At 37.0% G+C, this 15,447-nt stretch overlaps 1 protein-coding gene across 2 annotated transcripts in view; it reads right to left on the reverse strand.

Annotated features, from left to right (window-relative positions):
• Positions 1-15,447, reverse strand: part of Tenm1 (teneurin transmembrane protein 1) — an 889,421-nt gene that overhangs the window by 170,250 nt on the left and 703,724 nt on the right. For both annotated transcript variants that reach the window (XM_029473263.2, XM_029473264.2), the window contains one exon: positions 9,977-10,193. In XM_029473263.2, coding sequence (XP_029329123.1) covers positions 9,977-10,193 — 217 coding nt within the window. The remainder of the gene's footprint in view (positions 1-9,976; positions 10,194-15,447) is intronic.

Consider the following 15,447-nt stretch of genomic DNA (forward strand, 5'->3'; position numbering starts at 1 on the left):
TGTTCATGGGCATCTCTTTCTTTAGATTTGGGAAGTTTTCTTCTATAATTTTGTTGAAGATGTTTGCTGGTCCTTTGAGTTGAAAATCTTCATTCTCATCCACTCCTATTATCCGTAGGTTTGGTCTTCTCATTATGTCCTGTATTTCTTGGATGTTTTGAGTTAGGATCTTTTTGCATTTTCCATTTTCCTTGATTGTTGTGCCGATGTTCTCTATGGAATCTTCTGCACCTGAGATTCTCTCTTCCATCTCTTGTATTCTGTTGCTGATGCTCGTATCTATGGTTCCAGATTTCTTTCCTAGGGTTTCTATCTCCAGTGTTGCCTCATTTTGGGTTTTCTTTATTGTGTCTACTTCCCTTTTTAGGTCTAGTATGGTTTTGTTCATTTCCATCATCTGTTTGGATGTGTTTTCCTGTTTTTCTGTAAGGACTTCTACCTGTTTGATTATGTTATCATGTTTTTCTTTAAGGATTTGTAACTCTTTAGCAGTGTTCTCCTGCAATTCTTTAAGGGATTTTTGTGCTTCCTCTTTATTGTCTTCTTCCTTTTTAGCAGTGTTCTCCTGCATTTCTTTAAGTGTGTTATTAACGTCCTTCTTGAAGTCCTCTATCATCATCAGGAGATATGCTTTTAAATCCGTGTCTAGCTTTTCCGGTGTGTTGGGGTGCCCTGGACTGGGTGAAGTGGGGGTGCTGGGTTCTGATGATGGTGAGTGGTCTTGGTTTCTGTTAGTAAGATTATTACGTTTACCTTTCGCCATCTGGTAATCTCTGGGGTTAGTTGTTATCGTTGTCACTATTTAAAGATTGGAGCAGAAGCTGTGTTCCACTACCAGCAGTCTCTAAATCCTGCGGCGGGGGTCGTGGGTAGCTGACGGTACCCCGGTGCTGGTCCAGCCGGAAGAGTCCTGTGGTCCTACTCAGGCCGTTTTTCTGCTTCCCTAACTAATGCAGTCTCAGGTCCCGCGCAATTGTATTGGAGCAGAAGCTGTGCTCCACTCACCAGAAGTCTTAAGATCCTGTGGCGGGTGTTGTGGGCAGTTGGCGAGTGTCAGCAGACCCTGCGCCCCAGCTGCTCAGGTGCTTTTCTGACCGGAAGAGGGTTGTGGCCCTATGTAGGCCGGATTTCTCTCTCCCCAACCAGAGCAGTCTCAGTTCCCGCGTGATTGGACTGGAGCAGAAGCTGTGTTCCACTCACCAGCAGTCCCAAAATCCTGCGGCGGGGGTCGTGGGTAGCTGGCGGGTGTCAGGCAACCCTGCGCTCCCGCTACCCTGGCGTTGATCCGGCCGGGTGAGGCCTGTGGCCCTACTCAGGCCAGTTTCTGCTTCCCTAACTAATGCAGTCTCAGGTCCCGCGCAATTGGATTGGAGCAGAAGCTGTGTTCCACTCACCAGCAGTCCCAAAATCCTGCGGCGGGGGTCGTGGGTAGCTGGCGGGTGTCAGGCAACCCTGCGCTCCCGCTACCCTGGCGCTGATCCAGCCGGATGAGGCCTGTGGTCCTACTCAGGCCGGTTTCTGCTTCCCTAACTAATGCAGTCTCAGGTCCCGCGCAATTGGATTGGAGCAGAAGCTGCGCTCCACTCACCAGAAGTCTTAAGCCACAAGTATATTTATTAAAAATTTAAACAGAAAGCATATGGATTCAAATTTGTACTTCAGCAAAATAACAAATAATTATATTGTGGACATTCTGGGAGTTACTTATGAAATCTTAAAACTGAGTGTCAATTCTATGGGTGCTTGAATACTGTAATTACACTGTATTTTATTAAAAACAAAAACTCACAAACTACTTGTGTTTTAAAACATTTTCCCCTTTTATAATTCTAAACCAGCAAATGTTTTCTACATATTGGATTCCTTTGGGTTCAAGTAATCGATGAAGACTGGCTATAGTTTTCCCCCTTTCGTGATTAAATGGTCTAGGGCTACAGCTTAATTTCTTTTTGTAAAGCTTATTCAGTTTGTCTGAGGTATCCAAATTTTCTCAATGTACTCCTGGAGGGCAGAGCCCCTTAGCACTTATCAGTAGAACGTAGTATATATATAGTAACTGCTAGGTAGCAATTCCTTGAGATAGTTTTGTTTTACCTTCTCATTGCACACAATGCCAGAGAATCTTAATTCAACAGCACCTACAAGTCAATAGCAAGCTCAGTGTGTGAAAATCTATTGTATAAGGGTCCAGGTGGTAAGAAATATTCACGTTCAAATCATCTGGCATACCGATGAAAGCTACGAGGGCTCTGATCTAGTGTTATCTCCTTAGGGAGGCTTCTCTGGACCACTCTGTCAAAAATGATCATTCTCGCCTCCTGACTCTTTTTTTTTTTTTTCTTAAATCTCACTTGACAGTACTTCTTCCTTCCTCACATTTCTCTTTTTCATTATAGTCTGTGTTCCTTGCTATGCTGAAGAGATATTGTCCCCTATAGCCTAGAGCCTAGGAGAGTGTCTATCACCGAATGAACAAATGAACCAAGTAAATGTTGTAATGTTCATAAATCTCATCTGAAATGGCCATCAATCCTCTGAAATTCGGCTTACCTTGAAGGAAACTGTAGGATCTATCATGATAAAATGACTCCAAAGTGTAGTTAGTAGGATTTTTTACTATGGGAGATGGGATTTTTTTTTTCATGATTGATTTTTTTTCTATGAATTCATTTGCTTAGTACAAAAACTTTTAAGTTGTAGTAAAATTTAGGGCCCTAAATGCCAAAGGATGAAACTACTTGTTTATAGGCAAACCATTGCTTATCTAAATATTCTTTGTATTTTTCTTGCAAGTCATCAATAGTCTCTTGTCTGTGTCAATTTTAGCAGCTCTTTGTGGTCAGCAGAACCAATTAGCCCCATCTCTGGGTTCTTGCTGAAAACAAGTTGGTTAATTTCATTTCTGAAATGGCCTAATGACTGTGTTGTATCTGTGAGGATACCTCTTATATCAAACTAGGCTACATGTCTGCACCACCAAATAATTAGAACTTGAGAACACCATGTTGAAGAACAGGTTTCTTGAAAAGCCTAATATTTCAGATACACTAAATTTACTGCAAAATATAATTATTTTAAGTAAATATGCTTTGATGCTTTTTGCAGAGGTAAGGATCAAATCTGGGGATTCTAACATGCTAGTAAGGTACTCTATCACTGATCTATAATCCCAGCTCACCATTTCTTATTCTTAAGTGGAGCACAGTATTTTTATATAATTATGGGTTACAATATGATAATTATACATGTTAAAATGTGTAGTAATTAAATCTTAATATTTGACTATTTATGCCACTATAATGTAAACTCTTTGATTGAAAAGTCTGTGTTTATGTGTTTACATCTATCTATACAATTCTTGGTGCAGAATAGTTTCTCAAGAAATATTTCTGGAAGGAATGAGTAAATAAATATAAACCTTTTACAGTCTTTTTTTTTTTTTTTTTTTTTTTTTTTTTTTGGTTTTTCGAGACAGGGTTTCTCTGGGCAGCCCTGGCTGTCCTGGAACTCACTCTGTAGACCAGGCTGGCCTTGAACTCAGAAATCCACCTGCCTCTACCTCCAAAGTGCTGGGATTAAAGGCGTGGACCACCACTGCCTGGCTCAGCCTTTTCCAGTCTTAAAAAATGAATCAATACGAGGACATTGTATTGTATTAAGAATGTCAGAGGAATATGATATCTTTGCCATCTCCTTCTCAAGATGAATGAAGTCATTAGTTACTCATACATTTCTCTGGAAATACTTTCATAAAATATATGCTTAAAAATAAGGAGTATCTGCTAAGTGTGGTTATTGGTAGGTTTTGCTCGCCTTTCACACTCAGCAATGTTTCTAACAGTGTTCATCTTCCCACAGCCTTCCTTTAACCTCAGTCTTCAGTCAATAAATTGTTTGGCCATTAATAGAATTTCAAATGGTGTACATCTTCAGTTCAGGCAAGTGCAGAATACCGTGTTTTATTAAACAAGCTTTGGTAAGTAATTATGGCTATTATCAGGTATTATGACTAATCAGGGACAAGAATCAAGATTTTATTATTGTATGGGAAATAGAAAAAGGGGAAGTTAGCATAGGCAAGAAGAGTTTGCCAAGACTTTGGTTTTAGGTAGTTCTAGGATGTTAAATTCTTTGTTTCAGGTAGTTCTAGGATGTTAAATTCTTTTGTTTTTTAGTGAGCCAAAAAATAATGCAGGCTAAAGTGAGCCAGTTAACATCAGCATTCCTAATTTTAATGTTGCCGCTTATTTCTAGCTTTGTTTTTCTTGGTACTAAATCTTGATTATCCAGCCCACTGAAGATAGGAAGAATTATTGATGCAGATATGGAGTTATGAATGATCTCAATTATTGGCAGGCAGTGACAGTGGTGGAAGATAGTAAAAGATAAAAATGAGTGATCACTTCGGCACTGCTGCAGAATCATTTCATCTTTTATGAGGTTTGCTTCTGTGCTATGTTGGAGAGTTGGAATCTTACCTTTAGGCTCGTTTTACATTTGAGAATTGTTTTACTTAAGTACCTAATAATATCTGTGTACTATTCTATGCAACCAATAGTGGCTGATTTCATTGATAAATGCAAGAAGAACACGTGTACTTCAAGTGTACAGCAACATGGCCAGGCAAAGTGGTACATGTATTTCAACCCAGCAATCAGGGTTTGAGACATTCTTGGCTTTATGAGATTCTGTTTCAAAAGGAAAGAAGCCGTTCAACTCATTTTGACCTTGCTTCAATTCTTTCTGTGAAGCAATATGTCATGGCCTGTAGAACATGATTAAGGAATGTGATAATTCAGAGATAACAATACACATCCCACTGTGAACCAAAAAGAAAACTACAATGCAGCAACTCTATAAAAAGAACTAAAAATCACCCCACTATTTCATTTAACTTCATTTTCATTGTAGTTCATGAAGAATACTATGTACTTAGTACTGTATTAAATTTGGTCCCAGTCCTAAATTCCAAGAGGATTCTGTAATTCCATTCAGTAGCATTGCTTTAACAGTTTAGACCTTTATTTTTAATTTTTTATATATTTATTCTCTCTCCATCTCTCTCTCTCAATCTCTCTCTCTCTCTCTCTCTCTCTCTCTCTCTCTCTCTCTCTCTCTCTCTCTCTGTGTGTGTGTGTGTGTGTGTGTGTGTGTGTGTGTGTGTGTGTGTAGGTTGTGCAGATAGGTAGGTAAGAACGTTTGCCACAGCACATGTATCAGAGAACAACATTTTGGGAGTTGCTTCTCTCCAATGTGTTTCAAGGAAGGGTCTCTCTAGTGCCTGCTGCTGTGTTGTGTGCACAACTTCTGGCAATAAAAGTGCTAGAATCACAAATGTAAATGGATCTGGATTTTTACATGGGTGTCAGAGATGAAACACAGGTTTCTGGGCCAAATTTTCAGTTTTTAAAATGTACTTGAAAATTGTGCTAGGTGATGAATACAGTGATCATTAAAGTAGACACTTTCTTACTTTGGTGGGACCTGAGTTATCTGATATCATGTTTGTTGGTACTTAAGATACCCTCCTATAGGAGTTTGTTAGCTTAATATTTGAGGAAACATATATAGTAGTTTAGCCATGAAGTATACATAGGCACTCAGTGAAATATTACTGGATATTAAATATATTAAAACAATATATTGTTTTTCCTGTTAATATGATTTCTATCCCATATTTATTTTTTCTGTACTTTTAATCTAAATTAAGTAAAATGATAATCAATATATAAAGGCAATTGGAGGAAGAGATCACACCTAGTCATATAGTCAAAATCTTTTGAAGGGAAGCCAAAGAATTTTCACAGATAAGAGGTGGAAAAACTCAAAGTGCCAAAAGGGGAAGCGTCATCATAACACAGGTGTAAGGGGGACAGTGGGGCACTAGATAGGCATTGCCTTTCCTATCCAGAGGGATCACTGTCCCTTAGCTCCAGACCACCTGTGCTACAACTAGGTATGTGCCTGGCAATGCTGAGCTTTGTGAATTTTCTAGAAGCATTTTATATTCCAATTTTTTTACAATTGGTCTTTCACTTCACAAATGTCAGGCTAAACACAATACATCTGTGGCATAATTCCGAACAACATCTGATAGAGACACTTGACGAAGAGTGATGTGAGGCATCAATCTCTCAGTTACTAAATAGATAAATGAGTTTGGCTAACCCTACTGTCAGTTGCTGCACGAACCCTGGTACAATGTTGTTTTTAAATGCACTTCTCCATTAGTGATGGCGAGCGAAATGTCTGGCTTTGCAAATTACTGCTGTCATTTAGTTTAATGTACTCTTGTTTTTACATATTTATAAAAACCTTCTACATTATTAATAGTGATTAAATGCTTAGACACTGAAGATCAATAATGCTTCTGTTCACCTATTTACATTATTAAAAAGTAATAAGTAATATGGGGCATGTAGACTATGTGGCTTACTTTGTAGACATGTTCGGAATAGATTGAAGAAAAGAAAGAAATTTGAGCTACAGGGTCAGTTGTATTTAGGAAAAATGTGTAAATGAGTTAGTTTCTTAGAGACTTCTCTGTGGGCAACTTGTGTCTTCACAGACATTACACCATCATAGAAGGTATGGAAGGTCTATATCTCACACTGTCACTTTTATGTGACAGTGCAGCTCACAGAGTACAGCCAAAACTGCTCCCCTTGTGATGCACAGGGGTGAATAATTATTTATATGTGTCCTTGCTACACTTGTGTAGTTATGTACTGTTCTCTGTAGACTGACTGGCACAGGTATGCAACAGCAAGTCAGCTGAGTGGCTCATGGTTTTCCAGTAGGTAAATGAAACCATGAGCAATGATTTTTGTTTTCACCTGTCTACCCAACTGCCTCGCAGTTATGTGGCAAAAGCAAAAGAAAAAAAATCTGCTTTGGCTGATTATGGCATGTATGTGTTTTAGATTTATCTGAGGGAAGCTAGTCTACAGTCAGGGTTGTGTAAGAGCCATGAGTTATGTTAGAGTCACATGCTCCAGTTTTCTAAGTAAGCCATCATGACTCAGTTCAGCAATTAATATTCAGGAATTCAGTACTAGTGTGTGTGCCTGGGTTCAAATCCAGGTTCTAACTTCTTTATGATTTTGTTGATGTCATTTACCTAACATACTAATTTCCTCATTTGAAAAATGAAACTTTTTTTTTTTCAAGACAGGGTTTCTCTGTATAGCCCTGGCTGTCCTGGAACTCACTCTGTAGACCAGGCTGGCCTCGAACTCAGAAATCCACCTGCCTCTGCCTCCCAAGTGCTGGGATTAAAGGCATGTGCCACCAACACCCGGCTGAAAAATGAAACTTTTAACAAACCATGCCATGAACAATTTAATGAGAATTAAATGAAATGATACAGATCCGAGATATTAGACATAAGATTCACAGTAGATACACAATAATACTTGCCATGGAACAAAATGTCCATTTCATGATGCTCACCTCCGAAGAAGTACTTCATTAGCTAGCCCTGATTAAAATTTTGTAACTCGTTCTATTGAAATATAACTAGCTGAAGCTGATTTTAAAACCTGCTTGGTTTCAAAGTTTCTTATGTTGACCTAGATGCCATTTATCCAAGACAAATTTGGTTCATGTCATCAGATAAGTTTAAGGACAAGAAAAAATGGGGCAGATGTGGTGTAATAGAAAGATTAGAGGAGATGCTATAATCCAACCTTGCTGTCTGTGTGATTTAGTCTCTTAGCATCTCAGTTTCCACATATACAAAATATACCAAAAACAATTTTCCCATTTTACAGGGATACTGTGGAAATAAAATTAAATAGTATGTGCTTGGGTGCTTTACATACTAAAAATATTATATGAGTGTATCAGAGAGATTGTAATTATCAGTTATATATGTGATTAAAAATGAGATTATTTTGTCCAATGATATAGCAAGGAACAGTGAATGCATTTATTTTGATAGAGAAAACACAGGCACACAAGTTTGGAGAAGGCTCACATCTTTTTCTGACAGCAAGGACTCTAATAGCAGAGACCATTGGATGGAGACCCATCATTCTGAATGTAAATGTGACTTGCAGAGCCAAATGATAACTTGGAGCATTTTAGAAAAGAATGTGAAAACTCAATCAAACCAGGAGGAGAAGGGCATTAACCACCCAAAGTAATGGTTTTGTTCGCTGTGTGAGTGCCTCACAAACACTGCTGAAGCGTGAAGCTGAACTGCAGGGGTTTAAGTTTGTCTTACCTTTTCTAAGTTGATTGCTCAAAATGCCCTGTTCTGGGTCAAAATGACTTGTCTGCTGTCTCCCTCAGGTCCTGACTTTCTTCCCTTATTGAATTCAACATGTTATTCAACACATTTCAAGTCATGAAGGTGATTATTTCTCTCAGCACCTGACCCCCTATTTTTGGACTGATTTCTCCCCAAGTATGGAAAAACCTATAGAGTCGACTTACTCTTGCCTTGAGTAGGAAAATGGGGATAATGACTGCCCTCAATTCTTTTTGTTCCTTTGTGTTCCAAAATTAAGTCTACACTATCTAAATAATTATGTTGATTATATACATCTGAGAGATGGACCAGAGGGGTTATTAAACTGGGAAAAAGTTTTGAAGTGGGGATTATTGAATATCTTGATGGATGGTAAATATTTTCTATCGTCCCTAAGAAGAACAACCCTTTTTGTGATGTTGGCATTGATTTTAGGTTATTTGCAGCCCAACAGGTAAGAATGACAAAGAAATAAAATAAGAATAAAAGATTTTTTTTTTTGCTTCAATGAGAGTTCTAGCATTCAAACTGAAGAGAAGGAAAGTGGAGTGATCTTGTAAATTTTTATTTTTCCCCCTTTCTACTTGATACTTGCTAACATTGAATTGCAATTTTCTTACATTGTAACTGGTATCAAGCTCTTGAAATAATGTATCTGCAGGGAATGGAACATACGTAGAGGATCTTAGACAATCATTTTTGATGTTTTTAATGATTTTTCTTTGCAAGAGTCTAGAAAACTAGTGAAGCAGCAACTTATAGAACTAATCAAGGTGGTATATATATATATATATATATATATATATATATATACATATATATATACTCTCTCTCTCTCTCTCTCTCTCTCTATATATATATATATATATATATATATATATATATGTGTGTGTGTGTGTGTGTGTGTGTGTGTGTGTGTGTATGCCTGACTATATGATTGTGCACAATGTGTGTGCCTGCAGAGGTCAGAGAAAAAGCATCAGATCTCCTGGAATAAGATTTATAAGCCATTGTTAGACACCATGTGGGTTCTGGAGCTGCACTTGGGTCCTCTGAAAGAGCAGCAAATGCTACTAATCACTGAACTATCTTTCCAGCTCTAAGAAGGACATTCTTGAAATCTTTAATAACTAGACTTACCTACTATGCCTTGTACTAATTATTAAAGTGTGCCATTGATGAAAGTGAATGGGTTGAATACCAATGAGCACATTCTTGTTATTATACTTTATATAAATGGAGTGATTTCAATGTGTTTTTTTTGGTCAGATCTTTAGAGATAATTCTGACATTTGAGCATTCTTGGAAGATAGTGATCGAATTTCCCATTAAGATATCAAGTCATTCAACTCTTTGACCTGGAAACACTTTTGATCATGAAACAGAAACTACAATTTAGCTATTGAAATTTAAGGTTTTTTTTTCTTTTAAATAATAATTCAGAACTTAAAAATTAAGTTTGCAAATATACTTCCATTTGTCATTAAATAACAATTTCCATACACATATGGACATCTCCTAAAACTTTATGATATAGAATCTGACCACTTGGCTTTTAGAAACAAACTGGTACCAGTGCAGGCATTCAAGAGAAAGCATAAGCAAGATAGCAATACTGTTGAAAGGAATGAGAAACCACTTGATCTTTAGAAGGCAATTTTCTTTTACTCTGAAGGAAAATCATGAGCACTTTTAGTAAGGACAAAATAAATTTCTATATACCTGCTGTCAAATGAGATATCTTGAGGGACGACATGAGTACTATCCTTGCCAATAAGAAATTTGATTCTATCATAGAAGAGTCTTGAAGTGTGCTGAGAGAAGAGGGGCTGGCTTTGTTGGATGAGGTCAAGGGGATCTGGTGATCCCTGACAGAGTGGGCTTACATAACAGTTGCTTTGTTGACAACAATCTGGGTCCACACAGTCTGTCAAACCATCTGGAAAACAAAACAAATCAATAGTGCTATTTATCGCCAAGAAAACAATATAGTCAAAATATGCAAAAATGGAGAAACATAGTAAATGTAAATGCAAAGTTATATTTTGAGACTAGAGCCTATTATAACTGCATGTTTCTCAGGAATTGCTACTCACTGAGTTTGTAGGGTATCTCAGATAAATTCAAACTATTTTGTTACTAAATCTTCCTGTTTGAATTCTCTAATATCTGTTAACTAGAGACTACAGTTTGTGTAACTAAAATGTAGCTTTTAGTTAAAGTACTCAGTTATAGCTTTCTGTCTTTGGTGAACCACTCATCAGAATGGTAACTACTTTTTTTGTTCCGTAAAAAAATTCTTACCCTTAGACCATCTACTGTGAATATACAGTTAACCAGTACTTGACAACCTGATTTCATTTTCACCTAAAAAATCGTCTTAGTATGGTTGTCTACAGATAATTCTCAACATTGAGGTTGAGATTTTCATGGTGAAAAAGTATATAGGAAAGTGATTTTCAAATGTGCAGCCAATTATATATGGAACTTATTAAATACCTATATACTTGAATCAGAATTTTTCATTGTCCTAAGATTGTACATGCTTAATATGGGTGATTCTCAAGTATACTAAAGTAGCTGTTCATTCTTTCATTTTATTTTAGGAATTTATAGAAGCAATGATAGTTTATGCAATTATTGATCAACCTAGTAACTATCAACATAATGAGTCACTTTCTTTCCTTTTGGGGTGGGCCCTCATCATTTGCATTTGACCTCTGAATCCACTGTTGGAATGTACAAAATTATCCCCTAAGCCCCACCAGCCCAAGGATCAGGTAACTTCCTGAAATGCTTGCAGTGTGGTTCTTGGAAAATAAAGCCTCGTAGGAAACTATGACATCCTTTAGGTGTCCTTCTAAACCCTGCAACATTTGTCTTTGGGCCATTTTAGCTAAGAAGTTCCAGGGAATGTTCCTGACCAAAGTCCATCTCTTAGTCGGTATTTAGTATTTAATAAAGTTTGCTTTAAATTTGGCTCAAAATGGTGGAGTCGGTTTTTCTCAAGCGAATCTCAGAATTAACAGTATGAAAACCAGACACTATTGTGAATGCCAACAAGAGCTTGCTGACAGGAGCCTGATATGGCTGTCTCCTGAGAGGCTCTGCCAGTGCCTGACAAATACAGAAGTGGATGCTCACAGCCATCTATGGGACAGAGCACATGGTCCCCAATGAAGGAGCTAGAGAAAGGCCCCAAGGGACTGAAGGGGTTTGCAGCCCCTTAGGAGGAACACCAATATGAACTAACCAGTAACCCCAGAGCTCCCTGGGACTAAACCACCACTCAACGAAAACACGTGGTGGGACTCATGGCTCTAGCTGCATATGTAGCTGAGTATGGCCTAGTCGGTCATCAATGGGAGGAAAGGCACCTTGGTCCTGTAAAGGTTCTATGCCCCAGTATAGGGGAATGCCAGGACCAGAAAAAAGAAGTGGGTGGGTTGGTGAGCAGAGGGAGGGGGGAAGGGTTTTCGGAGGGGAAACTAGGAAAGGGAATAACATTTGAAATGTAAATAAAAAATACCTAATAAAGAAAAAAAACAATGTGAAGGAAAAAGAATTAAGTAAAAGTTTCTCTCTTTGGAAAAAGAAAGATACAGGACACAAGACCTACAGAAGGGAGGAATGACTATTTAGAATGTAATAGGTATAAAATACTTTGCTAGTTGGTTGATGAGGTAATGCAAGAAAACAACCCCGCTTTCCCCTAGAAACTCAGGACTTCGGAGGATAAAATAGGCATTTAAACAGCTGACTCTTGTGCCAGTGAAGTGTGAGAAGAGCTGTAAGAGAGTTCTATGCGAAGAAAAAGAAGTGGTTGGAGTGATTAACTGAGCATATGGACACTTCACTCCACAACCCAGAAGCAAAAAATTTAAAGTCCTTCTAAGGTCCTTAGAAGAGGCAAGTGGCTCTAATTCAGTTGTTTAACAAGGGTAAACATAAAGATGCTAATCTTAGCTTGCAGTGGAATAGACAGATTCAGGGGGATCAGTGGCTCCTTAAGGCTGATGATAAAAGAGACACTGCTTTCTTGCAGCTTTTACTTGTTCCCCCTCCCTCCCTTGGTGGTTCCACTTGAGCTACAGGAGGATGTATCATAGCTGGGGGCAATGAAAGTGAGTAACACAGAGAGGAGGCTTTTGGAAGAGTAGCCTTGGGGCACCTCAGAAGATATTTTCCCTACATGTGGTCTTTTCGAATTCCCTGTTCCACAGATAGTAGTTTGTTTTAAAATGAAGTTTGCTTTATTTTATTTTTTCTTGTTTTGCCTGTTTAATTGATTTTTGCCCATGCTTTCTTTTTGGACACTTTTTTTTTTTAATGACCATCTTTTACGTGTGGCTTTGTTTCAAAATAAGTCCCCTTCTTTCATCATTTAGCAAAATAAATTAGCAGATATTCACAGGATTTTAGATGACATTACTACCTCTTATGATAAGATAAGAGCCACTTATTAACATATTATCTCTTTACTCTTCTGCTAATTAAATATCTGAATGTATAAAAAAGTTGGCAAAAATATCAGATGGATTAAAAGAGTTTTTGTAATGTTTGCTATTGGTGGCACATATGCAAACATGAAAAAATGAGTATCAAATGCAAACTTATCTTTATTCATTTTTATTGAATTGTGATTTTAATTGGCATAATGTACACAGAAGCACTTAATGTCACACTTGTTAACTATTAACAGATGCACTAATAGTAGTTTTGGACATTGACAGGTCTCATTCTATCAACTATGGTTCCAACATATTACAGAAAATAAGTTGATTTTAAAGAAATACTCATGTCATAGTAATGGATTCTAAAACTAAACATTGAACTAATTCAAAATTGGGAATCACATTCTCATTTAGTTATGTGATATAGAATTCAAGGTAATCTTCTATATTTAGTAATGTCTATTATATGCAGTGCTGACCTTATGAGATTTCCTTTTTCTCATAAAAAAAAAATCAAGGTGCTGTTGAATTTAGAAAGGTAGCAGGGAAGCCAACTAACACTGGCATGCAACCCTAAATTATAATTTGCAGGCAAACACAGCACAGGAGCAAATATCTACTTACCAATTATCACATTGGATAACACTCCAAACAGTATGTCTAGACTGTTACAAAGAAGTGCAAATGACAGTCACACTGGATGTGTGTATTTTTTTTTTTTTTTGGCTATTAACAGTTCTTTTATTGTTCTGAATTGGAAGCTGTGGCACCCTACTGACAACCAAGCTCAGGGTGTCAGATACGAACATATCATACGTTAGTGTTAGCTGATTTTATTTTCTGAGATTGTTTTCCTTAAGGGAATGAAAATAAAAGAGAGCAGAAAAGACAGAGATTACACTGTCTTGGAAGACTAAACATGGTGTTCACTCAGGCTTGCCAAACAATTTGGCTCTATTATAATTGGTTCAATTCATGTCAATGATGATCAAGGCTACTGATTGTTTCTGTGTAATTAAGTCATCACTAAAAAATGTTTGGTTGTCACATGTGTGCCCTTGATTGGAAAAGAGAATAGATAAGGAGATATGAACAATATAGGAGAAATTCATATTGGCCTAAAACCTCTAATGAGGTTACTCATAATACCCATAATATTGTCTGGATAGGAATGAACAGCTATGTTTTGATAGGGTATCCTTTAGAAATTTCAACTTTGTATCAACTAGTTAATATTTTTTAAGTATTAGGTACTCCAAAATGTCTCATCTAGGCTATCTTCTGCAACAAATTTTTAAGTAGACATTATCAGGTTCATTATATAGGTAGAGGAATAGAGGCTAATGTAATACCATAGTTATGTGGGAGACATATTAACATATAGTATTCTGTTTAGAAATTCAAAACAATATTAGTCATTTTATCACTTTACATTTCAAATGTGATCCCTTTTTCCAGTCTCCACTCCATGAACCCCTCCACCACAGCCCCCTCCCCTTTACCTCTAAGAGGGTGCTCCCCCAACCACCCACCCACCTACTCTCCCCTCATGAGTACCATAATAGGGTATTATCCACTCAAAATGTCATAACATGGTAGATCTTAAAAATTACAAAGATACAGACAGGAACTTTTGTGGGTATTAGATATGTTTATAGCCTTGATAATTATCACAGTGATATATATATATATATATATATATATATATATATATATATATATATATATATATATAGTATTTGAAATCCAGTAAAGTTGAAAAGATAATCATGAAGAATATGCACACTGCCTAGTTTATATCTAGTGATTGATAAATATTAGATATTATTGCCAAGTTGTGGACTGTAGCAACTACAAGATATCTTGGGATAGAGTCTTAGAGTTGGGTTCTAATGGCTTATATTAGCAGTTTAAAATGTTCAGCCTTACTCTTATGGAAATAGTCTTAAAACTGTTCAGCACAATCAGTTCATTGGAATGCATTCACTTAGGAACTAGCTTTGAGTAGATAGGACACCATATGACTCTGACTTGGTAGGCAATACTTTAATATGAAACTCCTTATTCATTCAATTTTATTTATTTATGGAGCTATCACTTGGATACAAGCTAGATTGAAGTTTAACTTTTTTGCGGTTGTAGAATAGGAGGTCTGTCAATGCTCAAAAGTCTTACTTCTAGGACAACTGTAAATTTAGCTAGAGATTAAAGCACCAGACTAAATGGGAGGCCCTTAAATAGAGAAAATGCTACCAATTCACTGTTCCTTGTCTTTTATTTCCCTGATTACTAAACTCTGCAGCATGCTGGGGACATACAAAATATGAGGTTTATTGATGCACGAGTTATGTGTGTTCATTCACCCATGGTGCTATTTTCTAGACCTAGGAATATGACTGTAGTTACTGGTTTTAATGAATGGCGACTTATTATGAAGAGCAATTCCTGGAAAACCGTTCTCTTTTAATCATTTAACTTACAGATTTTGCCAACAAATACGAACACTTTCTACAAAAGAAGCTGAGAGACATACGGAGGAATATTTAAAAGGCCAGAGAAGAGGGGCCATTGGATTATACATTTTTATTCTATATTTTAATATTCTTCCATAATCTTTTTATTACATCAGATATCACTTTCCTTCCTTTATAAGTAGAGTGAATAAGATGAGATCTTCACTATTATCCTACAAAACACACAATAGTCAGTGTAGTATGGTGTCTGTGTACCTTTGAATAG

Source organism: Mus caroli, unplaced genomic scaffold (genome assembly GCF_978045245.1).
Source record: "Mus caroli unplaced genomic scaffold, Mus_caroli_1 scaffold_5, whole genome shotgun sequence".
Taxonomy (NCBI): Eukaryota; Metazoa; Chordata; class Mammalia; order Rodentia; family Muridae; genus Mus; species Mus caroli.